Raw genomic sequence first — 12,467 nt, forward strand, 5'->3', positions numbered from 1 at the left:
TCCAGGCACCCAAATATTTAAAGACATCAACTTTCTCTAGTGGTGACCCATCATAAAAATTAATACGCTGGTCACTGCATGTATGAGTAAGATTATATCTAGTACCAAACAGCATACAACAGGACTTCTTTTTGTTCAATAAAAGTTTGTTGTTGTGAAACCAGTTTTGTACAACACTGAAATCAAATTGCAATGAACTTTGAATTTGTAATATATCAGAATTAGGTGTATAAATAACAGTATCATCAGCATATAAATGGACATGACAGTCAGAACAAATTTGCGGGAGATCAATAATAAAAATAGAGAAAAGGAGAGGCCCCAAAATAGAACCTTGGGGCACACCCTTTTCCAAAACTAAATATTCAGACTGACTACCATGAAATATGACACATTGACGTCTGTTATGGAGATACGCATTGAACCAAAGTAAAGCCTGTTGAGTTACACCAATGGAATAGAGCTTATCAAGGAGTAGGTAGTGATCAACCATATCAAATGCCTTGGTAAGATCAACAAAGATTGAACCAGTGAGCTGACCCTTATCAAAGGATGAAGACACATCATTAGTAAATTTAAGGAGAGCAGTAGTAGTGGAGAAATTTGATCTGAAGCCAGATTGGGATTGCAATAAAATGTCGAAATCATTAATGTACTGAGATAACTGATTAAAAATGAGCTTCTCAAAAGTTTTAGCAATAGCGCTAATAACCGAAATTGGTCTATAATTATTAAGATCTAGGGGATCACCTCCTTTATGGATTGGAGTTATTCTGGCACATTTCCAGATGGATGGAAGCATACAAGTTGACAAAGACAAATTGAATAAGTCAGCAAGTGGATACATCAGTATAGAGAGGCAAGCTTAATAAACTTGGCCTCCAATCCATCAGGACCTCCATGCCCTCTCTCACGTTGTTTAGTGTTCATCCTCCTGGTTGCTCCTTTCAGTGGCAATTATGTCATTATCAAGCCACACAAAATCTCAGTGTGGGTAAAATTCAAGAAAGTAAAAGACAATGAGCAACTGAGAGAATCTGCCTTCTTTGCCAACATTTGCTATTGCTAAAGATATGCAACTGATCAAAACCACAGAGAGCAGAAAGTGTTGCAATTGATTCTTGTCAAGTCATATTTATTTATACAGCCCTTTATCACAAGCATGTCTCAAAGGGCTTTACATACCATATCATATACATGTCAAATACATATTACATCACTATATACCATACTACATTATATACATGTAATACATCATGTACCATACTATCTCAAACACATTCACGCATATGGCCAGTTTAGAGTCTTCAATTCACCTGACCACCTGATTCTTTTAGTCCATAATCTGTTTTAACTTTTGTAAATTTTTGCATGCACAGAATATCTGAATATTCATTTAGACACTGAATAGTCTAAATGAGCTAAGGGGCTTGTGCACATCCCTACAGCAGAGTGTGTGTGTGTGTGTGTGTGTGTGTGTGTGTGTGTGTGTGTACCTGTCTGCCGTGGTCCCTGAAGAACTCTCCAGCGTTGTCGATGACTTGTTCGTCTGTGAGATTGGAGTACGGCTGCTCCTGACAAACACTCAGCATCTCCCACAGAGTTACGCCGAATGCCCACACATCACTGGCTGTGGTGAACTTACCCTGGGAATACACCGACACACACCACTGTCATCATCATTGTCGTCATCATCATCATTACCACCACCATCATCATCATCACAAGAGGCCAATTTGTTCAAATTTAGCAAGGGATGGCAGGTAGGAATGGGACGATATATACTTATCTCATGATACAGTTCAATACAACCACGATACAATATAATAAATAAAAGTTCAGTGACAACAAAGTATGGCTGTGCAGAATTATGTCTTCTTAGCAATGGCATTGGCTTGCTAGAATGTAAACAACAATTTAAAAATGTTATTATAAAGTGAAAATAATACAATTTTGATGGAGAACTTGTGAAATTGTGATGGGCAAGCGTCTCATTCGTGATTACTACAGCAGAATAAAATGTAGCTAATATCGCGTTTAATTTTTCTGCCCCACGATACGTATTGTCACATTTTTGTATTGCGTTATATTGAATTTCGATATATCGTCCTATCCCTAATGGCAGGTAAACTGTTTTTCTTTCACAATATGCGTGTATCATTAACTCAAAAAAATCTATCAACTATCTATCAATCCATCGACTACTATCAACTCAACATAAAGCAACAATCACACACACACACACACACTAACACACCCACATTCCCATCCTCTCACCATCAGTATACACTCCCAGGCCATCCAGCGTATAGGCAGCACCGCCCGGCCCTGGATCCTGTAGTAGTCTCCAGCGTACAGATTCCTGCTCATGCCAAAGTCGGCTATCTTGATGGGACGCTCGCCGCCGCGCTCCCCTCCGCTCTCGCCCCTCTCACCGCCGACCAGGCAGTTGCGCGTCGCCAGGTCCCGATGGACAAAGTTGAGGGAGGACAGGAACTTCATGCCCGACGCAATCTGACTGGCCATTGAGATGAGAGCCGGGTAACTGGGGGAGAGGCAGACAGACAGAAGGAATAGTAAATAAATCCAAACCATGACTAAACGTGTGTGTTTTTGCATGTGTGTGTGTGTTACCTGATGGTTGGGGTGTTGTGCGAGGGCCCGGTCTTGTCCAGAAGCACTCGGTGGGACAGGTACTGGTTCAGGTCTCCGCTCTCCATGTACTCGGTGACCATACAGAGAGGATCGCTGCTCACACACACACCCAGCAGCCGGATGATGTTCGGGTCCTTCAGGCGAGACAGGATCTTCACCTCCTTCAAGAAGTCATTCCTGAGAGGGAGGGACAAAAGAATGGAGGAGTGAGACATAAGTCAGAGAGAGGGAGGGATAGCGAAGATGAGAAAATTAGCAGATTTAGAGGGAGGAATAGAACAAAGGAGGGTTCAAGAGTGAAAGATGAAGATACAGGTTTCTCCCTGATGTAAAATTCTGTGACTTTTCCATGACTTTCTATGACTAAGTCAGAACACTTCCATGACCTAAAACAGTCTGTTCCTTCCTGGGTTGTTAATGTTGTTTTTCTAAAGGGGTAAATAGGTTTCCACTACAGTCAGGCTTATTGTAGTGGAGATAAACAGCGGAGAAAACAGTTTAAAACCGTCAAATGCAATGAATGTGTGAAACAAATTGTAAAATTAATTTTGGTGTATTCCTGCAAAGTGACCCATTTGTAAAATTCCCTGATATTCCCTATACTTCTCAAAAAACTATCAAATTCCCTGACTGCAAATTCCATGATATTACAGAAATTTCCTGACCAGTGGGAACCCTGCAGATAACTGAACACACAAGGAAGTTAAAACAGAGGAACAAGCTCTAGATGCAGAAAGAAAAACTGTGAGCTGTTCCAAGGCCGAAGTACGGACTCAGCTCTATCATGGCGCTACAGACCTACCTGGCATTCTTGGAGGCGTCGGGGCGCAGTATCTTAACAGCCACCAGAAGGGGGCGACCTTTTCTCACATTGAAGGGGAACTCCAGGTTGGGCAGGTCTTGTGGGCTCTCGATTTCACACAGGTGCACCTTTCACAGCACAAACACAGACACTATTAACACACATGCGCCCACACACACACACACACACACACACACACACACACACACACACACACAACAGACTTTTTGTCTTACCTCTCCAAACTGTCCCTCTCCCAGTTTCTCCTTGAAAATGAGACACTGGCGCGGAAGCTCCGGCAGCGGGGCGGCGTCGGCCCCGGGGCTCGACGAGGTCAGGGCCGGCACGGCGTAGGTGTTGTTACCGCTGACGCCCTGCAGGCTCACGATGTCTGCCTCGGCGTAGTGGGGGACGCTGGGGGGCATCGGGGGGGACACGGGGGGAGACAGGGAGGGGTAGGGAGGGGAGCCGGGGTACGGAGGAGGCTCCTCCTGAGTAGGGGGGAAACCTTTCTCCAGGTCACTGTCCAAACCACAGGCTGGATGAAAGGAGGAGGAGGATGAGACATACAGGGCAGGTGAGATGGAAAGATTACTTTGAGAGAGGAAAGACGATGTGGAAAATAACAGCTTTGTTTTGCTCTAAGCCTGTTTTTGTGAATGGAAAGATATCGCATCCCATTCGGGCAAACTGTTATATACGTTTTAAACAAAAAGTGAGTGGTGAGTGAATGAGAGAGTGAGTAATTGAGTGAGTGACAGGAGGGGTTGTGATGAAAGTCATACGCATGCAAAATAGATTGTTTTGAGTCTTGCAGAGGTGTGACCAAGTCAGTCTAAAGTCTTGAGGTCGCAAGTCTCAAGTCAAGACCCAAGTCTAAATGTAGAACACCAAGTAAAGTCCAAGTCACGTCCATGTCATTAATGTCAAGTCTCAAGTCTAAATATGGAACACAGAGTCAAGTCAGAACAAATTCAGTCCAGTATCAATTTAATATCTTAAAACAAAATATCTAGGACTTTTCAATGCAGAATCGTTTTAATAGGATAAAACCTTGGTAAGTGCATCATGAGTTTGATTTCTATCATTTCAACTTCAATATATTCAATCATTCCATACAAATTCAGAAAACAGAATTTAAATTAAGCTGTCTGGTGGAAAAAATCTCATAACCTTCAATCTAAGTAATTTACACAAACACAAGATCTTTTGTCAAGACTTTAGTCAAGTCTCAAGTATTCTCTTCATGCATCAAGTCAAGTCTCAAGTAATTAAAATTCTGAAACTCGAGTCGAAGTCCCCATCTCTGGAGTCTTGATAGCGGTACTAGGCTGTCTACAGCTAATAGCATGGCCCCAGCCCTTGGTAGGCAGGTTGGGGCTCCTCCTGACTGTGTCTGCCCAGTCTGAGGTCTCTTACCCTGGGGCACATTGAGGCTCTTTTCCTGAGCCTGAGTGGTGCTGGGGACGGCTAGGGGCCTCGAGCCTTGTCTCTGATCTGACAGGAGCAGGTGATAGGCTGGGTTGTTTAACAGCAAGGCTGGGAGGGCACACACATAACACACACACACATTCACATACACACGCAGGACCAGGCAGGGTACACACACGCACATGATATGGTCCATACACACAGCATTCAAGGTGGCATGATGTACACACAACAAAACACGACAATAACACAACCATTAGCAAGACACAGTTAGCATATCCATTGTAATACAAGGGGAGGAGGTGGGGGAGGATGGAGGGGTTGCACTGACAAATGGAGCATAGAACAGAACAGCATAGCAAGGAACAGGCAAGGTTAACAAAACTCAGGCCAGGACCAAACATAACAAGAACCAATGGATGGAATAATGTTTCTGTTACTCATGTTATTTCAAACTCACACAGGCGCCTAGTAAAGACAGCATGCCGACCTCCTGTGGTGCAATGCAACTAAAGGAATGCCTTTTCTTTCTTTACCCTTCTTTTCCCCCCTCCCTTTTCTTTTTCTTGCCTTTTCTGAGAACAATAGGTCTTTTGTGCCCCCTCTGCGCTGTGCATCTTCTTGGAGGCACTCTTCCTAGTGGGGTGTTTGGTTTGATTTTGTTTTGTTTGGTGTTGTGAAACATATTGTCATACCAGCTCTTTCTTGAAATGCACGCCACATTTTTTTTCTCCTGCTTTGTTCCTTTCTAAATGAGTTTGCTTATTGATATGATCAACAAACTGAGGTTGCAAAAGCACTGACAAGCACGCAAACAAAGCAATCAGGGGCAAACCACAATAATCTCTCTAAAATTTGATATTCTGTACATGTTGAGTTACATTGTTTCACGACATATTCTCCGCTGACTCCATGCCTCTCTGTTTGTGGTTGACTATATGTCAATTTATGTTTCCATCTATTTAACATATGGTGAGTTTTACTGCATGTCAGCACGTATGTCAGTGTTTCTCACGCTACCAAGCTGCGTGTACGTTTTTGACTAAGGTCTTCTGCAAGAACACAGCGAGCCAGAGTATAAAGTATATCTCTTCAGCATGGGCATTTAATGTCTGTGTGCTCATATGTGTGTGTGTTTTCATCCTACCGGTGCTGTCTCGGTGGTCCCGTGGCCGGAGCAGAGCGCTGGGCTCCTGGTACTCTCCCTCTCCCTCCCTGTCACGGTCGCGGTCGTCGGGGAAGGTGTGTATGCGCTGGTAGCGGCTGGAGTAGCTGTGTGTGTTGTTGATGACCACGTTGTCCGAGGGGACAGACAGGTGGACGCGCAGCTCGTCGCTGGACAGGCTGCCCTGGGCCTGGGGGGGCAGAGGCGGAGTTATTTGAATCCCCTAAGCAGATTGTGTTCAAACAGCGCAAATAGTTTCTAATTTTTTTAACAATTATGGGTAAATACATCAAGATGTCCACTATGCAGCCAGATGGAGCTGGGTAGTATCTTGCCAACTGTCTGGCTCTTGTCTTTGTTAGTTCTACTATCCTCAGGCTGCTCATAATCATTTAAACTTGTCTAAGGCTGCCAAACTTCAGCACTGTAAACCTGCACATACAGTAAATCTACAGCCAACATGCCATATGCTAAGGGACGGCTGCTTTCACAGTTAAGCAGAAAAGGTGCACACGCACACCAGACCGTGGCCTTCCTGTTCACTCACCTTGCCCAATATCTTTTTCCAGTACTGCCTCCACAGAATGACAGCGATGACAGCCAACAGCAGCAGGATGATGCCCACCAGGCAGCCAATCAGAATAGCGGTGTTGCTGCTGTCGTCCTTGGCTACAGGAAGTCCCCCCCTTGGAGTCACAGCAGCAAAATCAGGCCCTGGAGAAGGCAAATAGAGGATGAAATGTATAGTCTAAGTATGGGTGCTTGTGTGTGTGTGTGTGTGTGCGCTTTCCACAGTAGTACGATCGCCTGAAACAAACTGTTAATTTTGGGTCTGATGTGATGTGCATGTGCATAGAGTACTGTGCAACTTGGCCAATTTCTCTATGTGTTTATGTGTGCATGACTGTCCATGCTGGCCTGAGTTAATGCACTGTTCAGTCTGCGTGTATTAGCGCCGTCTGCATAGTCACAAACTCGTTGATGTCACACCCACATAGTTCCATCAGGCTTACTGCATGTCTGATGAGGGATTGTCGGTGTGAGTATGCATCCAGTATGCCCGCTCATGCCACAGAGTCTCTCAAAGCCCCCCTGTGCTTTGGAGAACAGAATGTGAAAACTGCTTTGCCTCTCACTAACTTTGGATGATTCTGATTAATATGGCGACTACAGTTATTTCTCCCCCCTCGAAGGTCAAATGTGGCGTTTCATTTGAATAAGGGATGAAAGAGTTTTCCTCAGTGCAGTTTAGTATAAACTTTGCTCATAAACTAACTCGTAAAGCTGCTCTTAATGGAACAAGTGATGGTTTGGAACAAATAGCTTAGCTAAAAAGACTCAAGAACGGACATAGGTGCATTCACACCCATGCATGCACACGTACACAAGCACAGGTACACAAATACGCACTCGCGCGCGCATACACACACCCACACACACATGATTTATGACAGCCAACAGTTTACACACCACAATTGGAAGAACCCCCCCACCCCTCCCCTCTTTTTCTTAGTCTAGCACCATGCGGGTACCAAATAAACCCAAACAAAGCCGCTCAACCGCAGCCAATAACAGAGACAAAGCAGCATTCACACCACAGCAAACCATTTCCAGCTTTTTAAAACCCTGTTATTGTCTAGTTGTGTAGAATAGAGCCTGTTCCCAAAAAACATGCAGTTTGTGAGACCACAGGAAGCCAAGTTGTTATTGTACATAAATACCATGTACTATAGCTGTGTTAGTGATTTTCCTATGGCTGTATATCTCCAAACCCATGGGACAGAGCCCAGTGCCAAAGCCTGCCCCCATAATCCCTCCTCTAATATACTTCATACTCTCTACTGAGCGGTGGGACAGTTTAAGATGCTGGAGGAAGGCCAAACCGGATGTAGCTACAGCGCCCCTCTCTCGGTTCGTCCTCCCTCTCTTTCTCTCTCTTTTTCTCTCTCACCTGACAGCGTGCCGTTACCAGTGGTGTCCGTCGTGAAGGTGGTGGTGGGGGGTTCTGGAGGAGCGAGGGATGGAGAAGGAGCAGAGGGGAACGAATGAGAAGAGAAGTGATGAAGACTCAGAAGAGTGTGACGAGGAGAGGGATCATGAAGAGCAGGAGCCTGACTTGAGCAGCTTTTTCATTCATCTCACTAAAAAAAATCCCCAAAAAGTTTACACCAACCTTCTCTCTGTCTGAATATATTACAAGGCCAGAATGAGAAAAAACATTTATTTTGTATGAATGATAAGTTGAAACTTCTGACCTTTAATTTTAAGCCAAGATTGCCTTGCCCTTTTCGTACAATGAAATCCCTAAGATAAGCATCGTGCAGTGACTTGGGTTGAGCGAACATTGGCTTAAGGCCAAAGGATTTCAGAACGCGTGATACAGGGGAGGCAAGGCAGACATGGGCCTCCTTTGGCACTGCCTGCCCTTGGCACTGCTTTACACACATGGCTTAGACACACTGCCGACATGCTCACACTCATCACAACTGGAGAGAGAGAGGGGCAGAGGCAAGAGGTGATGAGGGAGAGATCAGGGGAATTAAGAGAGGGAGAGGCTAGAAAGGAGGGGGGGGTGGGAGAAGGATAGTGGTGGGTGATGAAAGGGGACAGCAGAGCGAGACTGGTTGGTGGACAAAAGGATAATAAAAGGATGACAGAAAGAGGAGGGTGGAGGAGAGGAGAAGGATAAAGAGGAAGAGGAGAAGGGTAGGACTCACCGGAAGGGCCAGCAGTGGTGTTGGAGGAGTTGTAGCTGGATGTGGGGATGGAGGAGGTGTGGAGGACAGGAGGAGGAGAGGGAGTGGTGGGGGGGGCAGGGGGAGGGCGAGGAAGATGTGGAGGAAGGGAACTGGTCTCTGTGTCATCCTCCCCAAACGGCTCTGGATGAGGGGAGAGAGAGACCCCATGAATATAAATCATTTGCATATAGAGTGCTTTCAGGTGATGTAACACACCCTCTGGCGGCCATATTGGAGGTCCTCAGCTCTTGAGCAACAATAGCTGTGAACAGCTGGTTGCATTTCTAAACCCACGATTTCATCTCAACAGAATTCAATAGTGGTTCATTTCTGCGCTGTTTTTGACAGGGAATTGATCATTTCCCCACTGATCTGATTGTTTGATTGATTTTGTGCTGAGATAATATCAGCTTATTAGCGAGATAACACTCGTATCTGGTCAGCTAACCATCACTGTCTTGCCTAGCTAATCTAATAGAAGCTAGCTTAAAAGTGCTAACATTAATATCAGTTGGCTTGCTAAATTAGCCTGCTGGCTAGTTAGCTAGCAAAGAAAGCCAAAAAACAGCAGTTTGTTTAGGTTAACTGAGCTGATACTTCTCAAGCTACAACTCAGTGTTTTGTTTTGTTTTTTAGGGCTAAAGACTAAAGAAAGCTAAAGAAGATAATTTCTGGTGTCAGACTATTCACTTTTACTTATAACATTACTGAGTTGACCTAGACCCACATCACAACAATCTTTTTCAGGTATCTCTCTTTTTCTAGTCCAGTTGTTATGAATTTAGCCATTACTTAGTCAATTCTCCCATGGGCCTCCATGATGCCGCCAGATGTGGTTGCTAGGAGATCTGTGACGCAACTGCAAAAAACCTCTATAGAAAACCGCATGCCTCTCAACACCCGAAGAAACACATATCTCACAGTTTAACCAAAAAAAAAATTAAATCCTCGTTCCACTACCTACCAGAGAAGAAGGAGATCTCACTGATGAGCAGCCAGCGGTCAGCGAAGAAGAACTTGCAGCGGAGGATCTGAGCGGGCCGGCCGCCCAGGGGGAGGGAGATGGGCCGAGAGGAGGGGTCTTTCAGATCCTCCAGGGGTACAGGCAGGGTGAGCGCAGGAGACGACCAGGGCTGGAGGATGCTAGGCTTAAAAAGACACTCCACCTTGCTGAAGACTCGCACGCCCTGTGTGTGGCGGTTGTTACTGTGCACCTAGAGGGGGGAGAGAGAGAGGTGGGTGGGTATTGGGGGTGTGAGGAGCACAGAAGGGGAAAAGAGGTGCAAGCGGTTAGAAAATCCTTTCACTATCTACACATCGGAATTAGCTTGGCGCCTTTGCAAACATCTGGGAAACTTTAAATCTGGGGTTTATCATTCATAATGCGTGGAGAGCCAGGGAGAGATTCAATTAACACACAAAATTAATAACACATTCTCATCCTGCTCAGGCTTAATTGCTTTGGCACGACTGAGAGCTGAGCGGGACTGCAAATGAGCAAAATCAGAACGCAGCAGGGAAGAGAGGAGGGTGTATGATAGAAGAATGATGGAGGAGAGAATGCATCTTCCCTGTTTTTACAAGCAGGGGAAGGCCGAAGAGAGAGGGATCCATAAAAGCTGATCTGATATACGAGGCGTCACTGTGGCTGGTCAGAGAGCAAGGAAGCAGGAGGGAGAACAAGGGGAGACAGGAGAGAGGAGAGAAGGACGATGAGGAAGATGGAGGATGTTTAAACGAGAAAGCGAGAGGTCAAAACTATAGATCTGAGAGAGATAGAGAATTAAGTTGGAGGAGGGGGAGACGGTGGGCGGGGTTTTCCCCTCCGCAGGGGAAGGGTTGATATAAAGACTGCTCTGACAGGTTGGCTATTAACCTTACACTTACTGCAGGGCCAGCCTCTCTAACACAATCCACATGTGGACGAGCACGGCAACACTCTTAACATGCACACACACACAGTTGAGACACAGGGGGAACAGCTGCACCAGACGCAGGAGTTGACGTGTAACTGATTCTATCTGGAAAGGGGCACAAGGGGTAGGGGGGGGGGGTACGATGGTGGTGGTGGGGTGGAGGGGGGGGATTGTAATAAGTCAACAGAGCTTGGGTAATCCACTACTCCTTCAGGGAGTGCACACCACTGACCTGTACAAAGCTTAGCTCGAGAGAGCGTAGCACTGCATTCATTATGTTTACCTTATTTCACCACAAATATAACCTCCAGTACGGTTTTCCCTGTGATCGCTTTGTTTAGTTGCCCCGTCTTCCATATTTGGGCACATGAGTGTACAGAAAAAGTTCCACTCACAATCCCAAAGGGAAGAACTGAACCTTCAAAGTGTGTCCCATGTGGAAGAAACAAGCCACACTACAGTATGTTAAAGGACCTGTAGGAAGCACAGGCCTCAACTGACACGGGTCAGAGAGCGTATTTCCCCATGGGAGAATGATTAGGCGCAGGTTAAGGAACGCTGACCTGCAGAGACAAGAGCCAGAATTAGGTTCAGGTTCCTGCTCTTTATTTATTTGACCTGTGTGTCTGACATATCCGTTCTGCCAGGCCAGCATAGTGGTATATGTCAGCTAAGATTAGTGTGGGAAAATCATTGGGGAAAAGAAAGGAAAAACAGGATAAGCCTAGGGAAAACACCAGGAACACCACTGGGAACCATTTGAAGAGGTAACTGTGAAGTACTAGGAAAATAATGAACACGTTAAGAGCTGAGGAATGAAAGCTTTAGATGACTTACATGTGGCAATCCACAATTCCCGGGAAAACATAACATTTTGGAACGTAGTCAAAACCCATATACCAACCCTAGGCTAAAAAAGATTGCTCATCGTTCAATATGTGCATGTATAGGGAACATCCCACCCAAACCAACATTCCAGCTCTTGTCCTATGAGACAACACAGACATAATTCAAACTGGGTTGCTTCATATTAATATCTCCCCATGTTGCTCCACAGACTAACCCCAGAAACCACACAGACGCACAAACAGACTGTGATGCAACTCAGTGGCACCCAAAAAGCCAAGCACAGACACACTGTCCCCGTGATAAACAACAGCAAATGAAATCTAATTAGATGGCTGGAGAGCTATTCCAGACAAAAGGCTACTAGTGAGAGGGGAGACTAACGAAGCTATTGTTGTGAAAAACTAAACAAACATTAAGTCTATTGTTGGAGTTCATTTTAAAAGTCAAACACACACGTCAAACTGAGGATTTTAGAAGGAGTTTCAGCAGATGCAAAAAGAAACAAGAGGCACTTGAGCTGCCTAATGTCCCACCATAATCACCATGATATATTAAACTTATGCTAATGGGGTCATTACATAAGCCAATTAATGCATTAATTAGTAAACACTTCTATGTCAACATAACAATACATCTTCACATAACACATGGGTGGTATTAATTTGAACTCCATCTTAAAGCATTAAGGAGTTATAGTAGTTTCAAGAAAATATTTTTTTCCTCATTAATATGCAAATTTTGCAGTAAAGTACTCCAAAAACTAATCAGATCATCTACTCTATAAGGGGAACCTCTGGTGTAAGTTGAAGTTTCTGTCATGTATTGTTCTTGGCTTATTGTGTTCACAAAAATGTGTGTGTGACAGACACACACACACACACAGAGACGCCATCATGACGACATAACATCCT

The 12,467-nt window shown here is 44.9% G+C and overlaps 1 protein-coding gene across 6 annotated transcripts in view; it reads right to left on the reverse strand.

Annotated features, from left to right (window-relative positions):
• The window catches only part of ddr1 (discoidin domain receptor tyrosine kinase 1), a 36,016-nt gene that overhangs the window by 3,913 nt on the left and 19,636 nt on the right, over positions 1-12,467 (reverse strand). For 4 of the 6 annotated variants that reach the window (XM_071908223.2, XM_078286948.1, XM_078286944.1 and 1 more), the window contains exons 9-19: positions 9,756-10,005; positions 8,771-8,932; positions 8,005-8,058; positions 6,601-6,767; positions 6,036-6,243; positions 4,877-4,996; positions 3,694-3,995; positions 3,458-3,585; positions 2,635-2,832; positions 2,278-2,545; positions 1,497-1,646 (exon numbers count right to left, since the gene is read on the reverse strand). In XM_071908223.2, the coding sequence (XP_071764324.1) occupies positions 1,497-1,646; positions 2,278-2,545; positions 2,635-2,832; positions 3,458-3,585; positions 3,694-3,995; positions 4,877-4,996; positions 6,036-6,243; positions 6,601-6,767; positions 8,005-8,058; positions 8,771-8,932; positions 9,756-10,005 (2,007 nt within the window). The remainder of the gene's footprint in view (positions 1-1,496; positions 1,647-2,277; positions 2,546-2,634; positions 2,833-3,457; positions 3,586-3,693; positions 3,996-4,876; positions 4,997-6,035; positions 6,244-6,600; positions 6,768-8,004; positions 8,059-8,770; positions 8,933-9,755; positions 10,006-12,467) is intronic. The other 2 variants (XM_078286945.1, XM_078286946.1) reach the window with 2 other exon arrangements.

Source organism: Centroberyx gerrardi, chromosome 12 (genome assembly GCF_048128805.1).
Source record: "Centroberyx gerrardi isolate f3 chromosome 12, fCenGer3.hap1.cur.20231027, whole genome shotgun sequence".
NCBI classification, from domain to species: Eukaryota; Metazoa; Chordata; class Actinopteri; order Beryciformes; family Berycidae; genus Centroberyx; species Centroberyx gerrardi.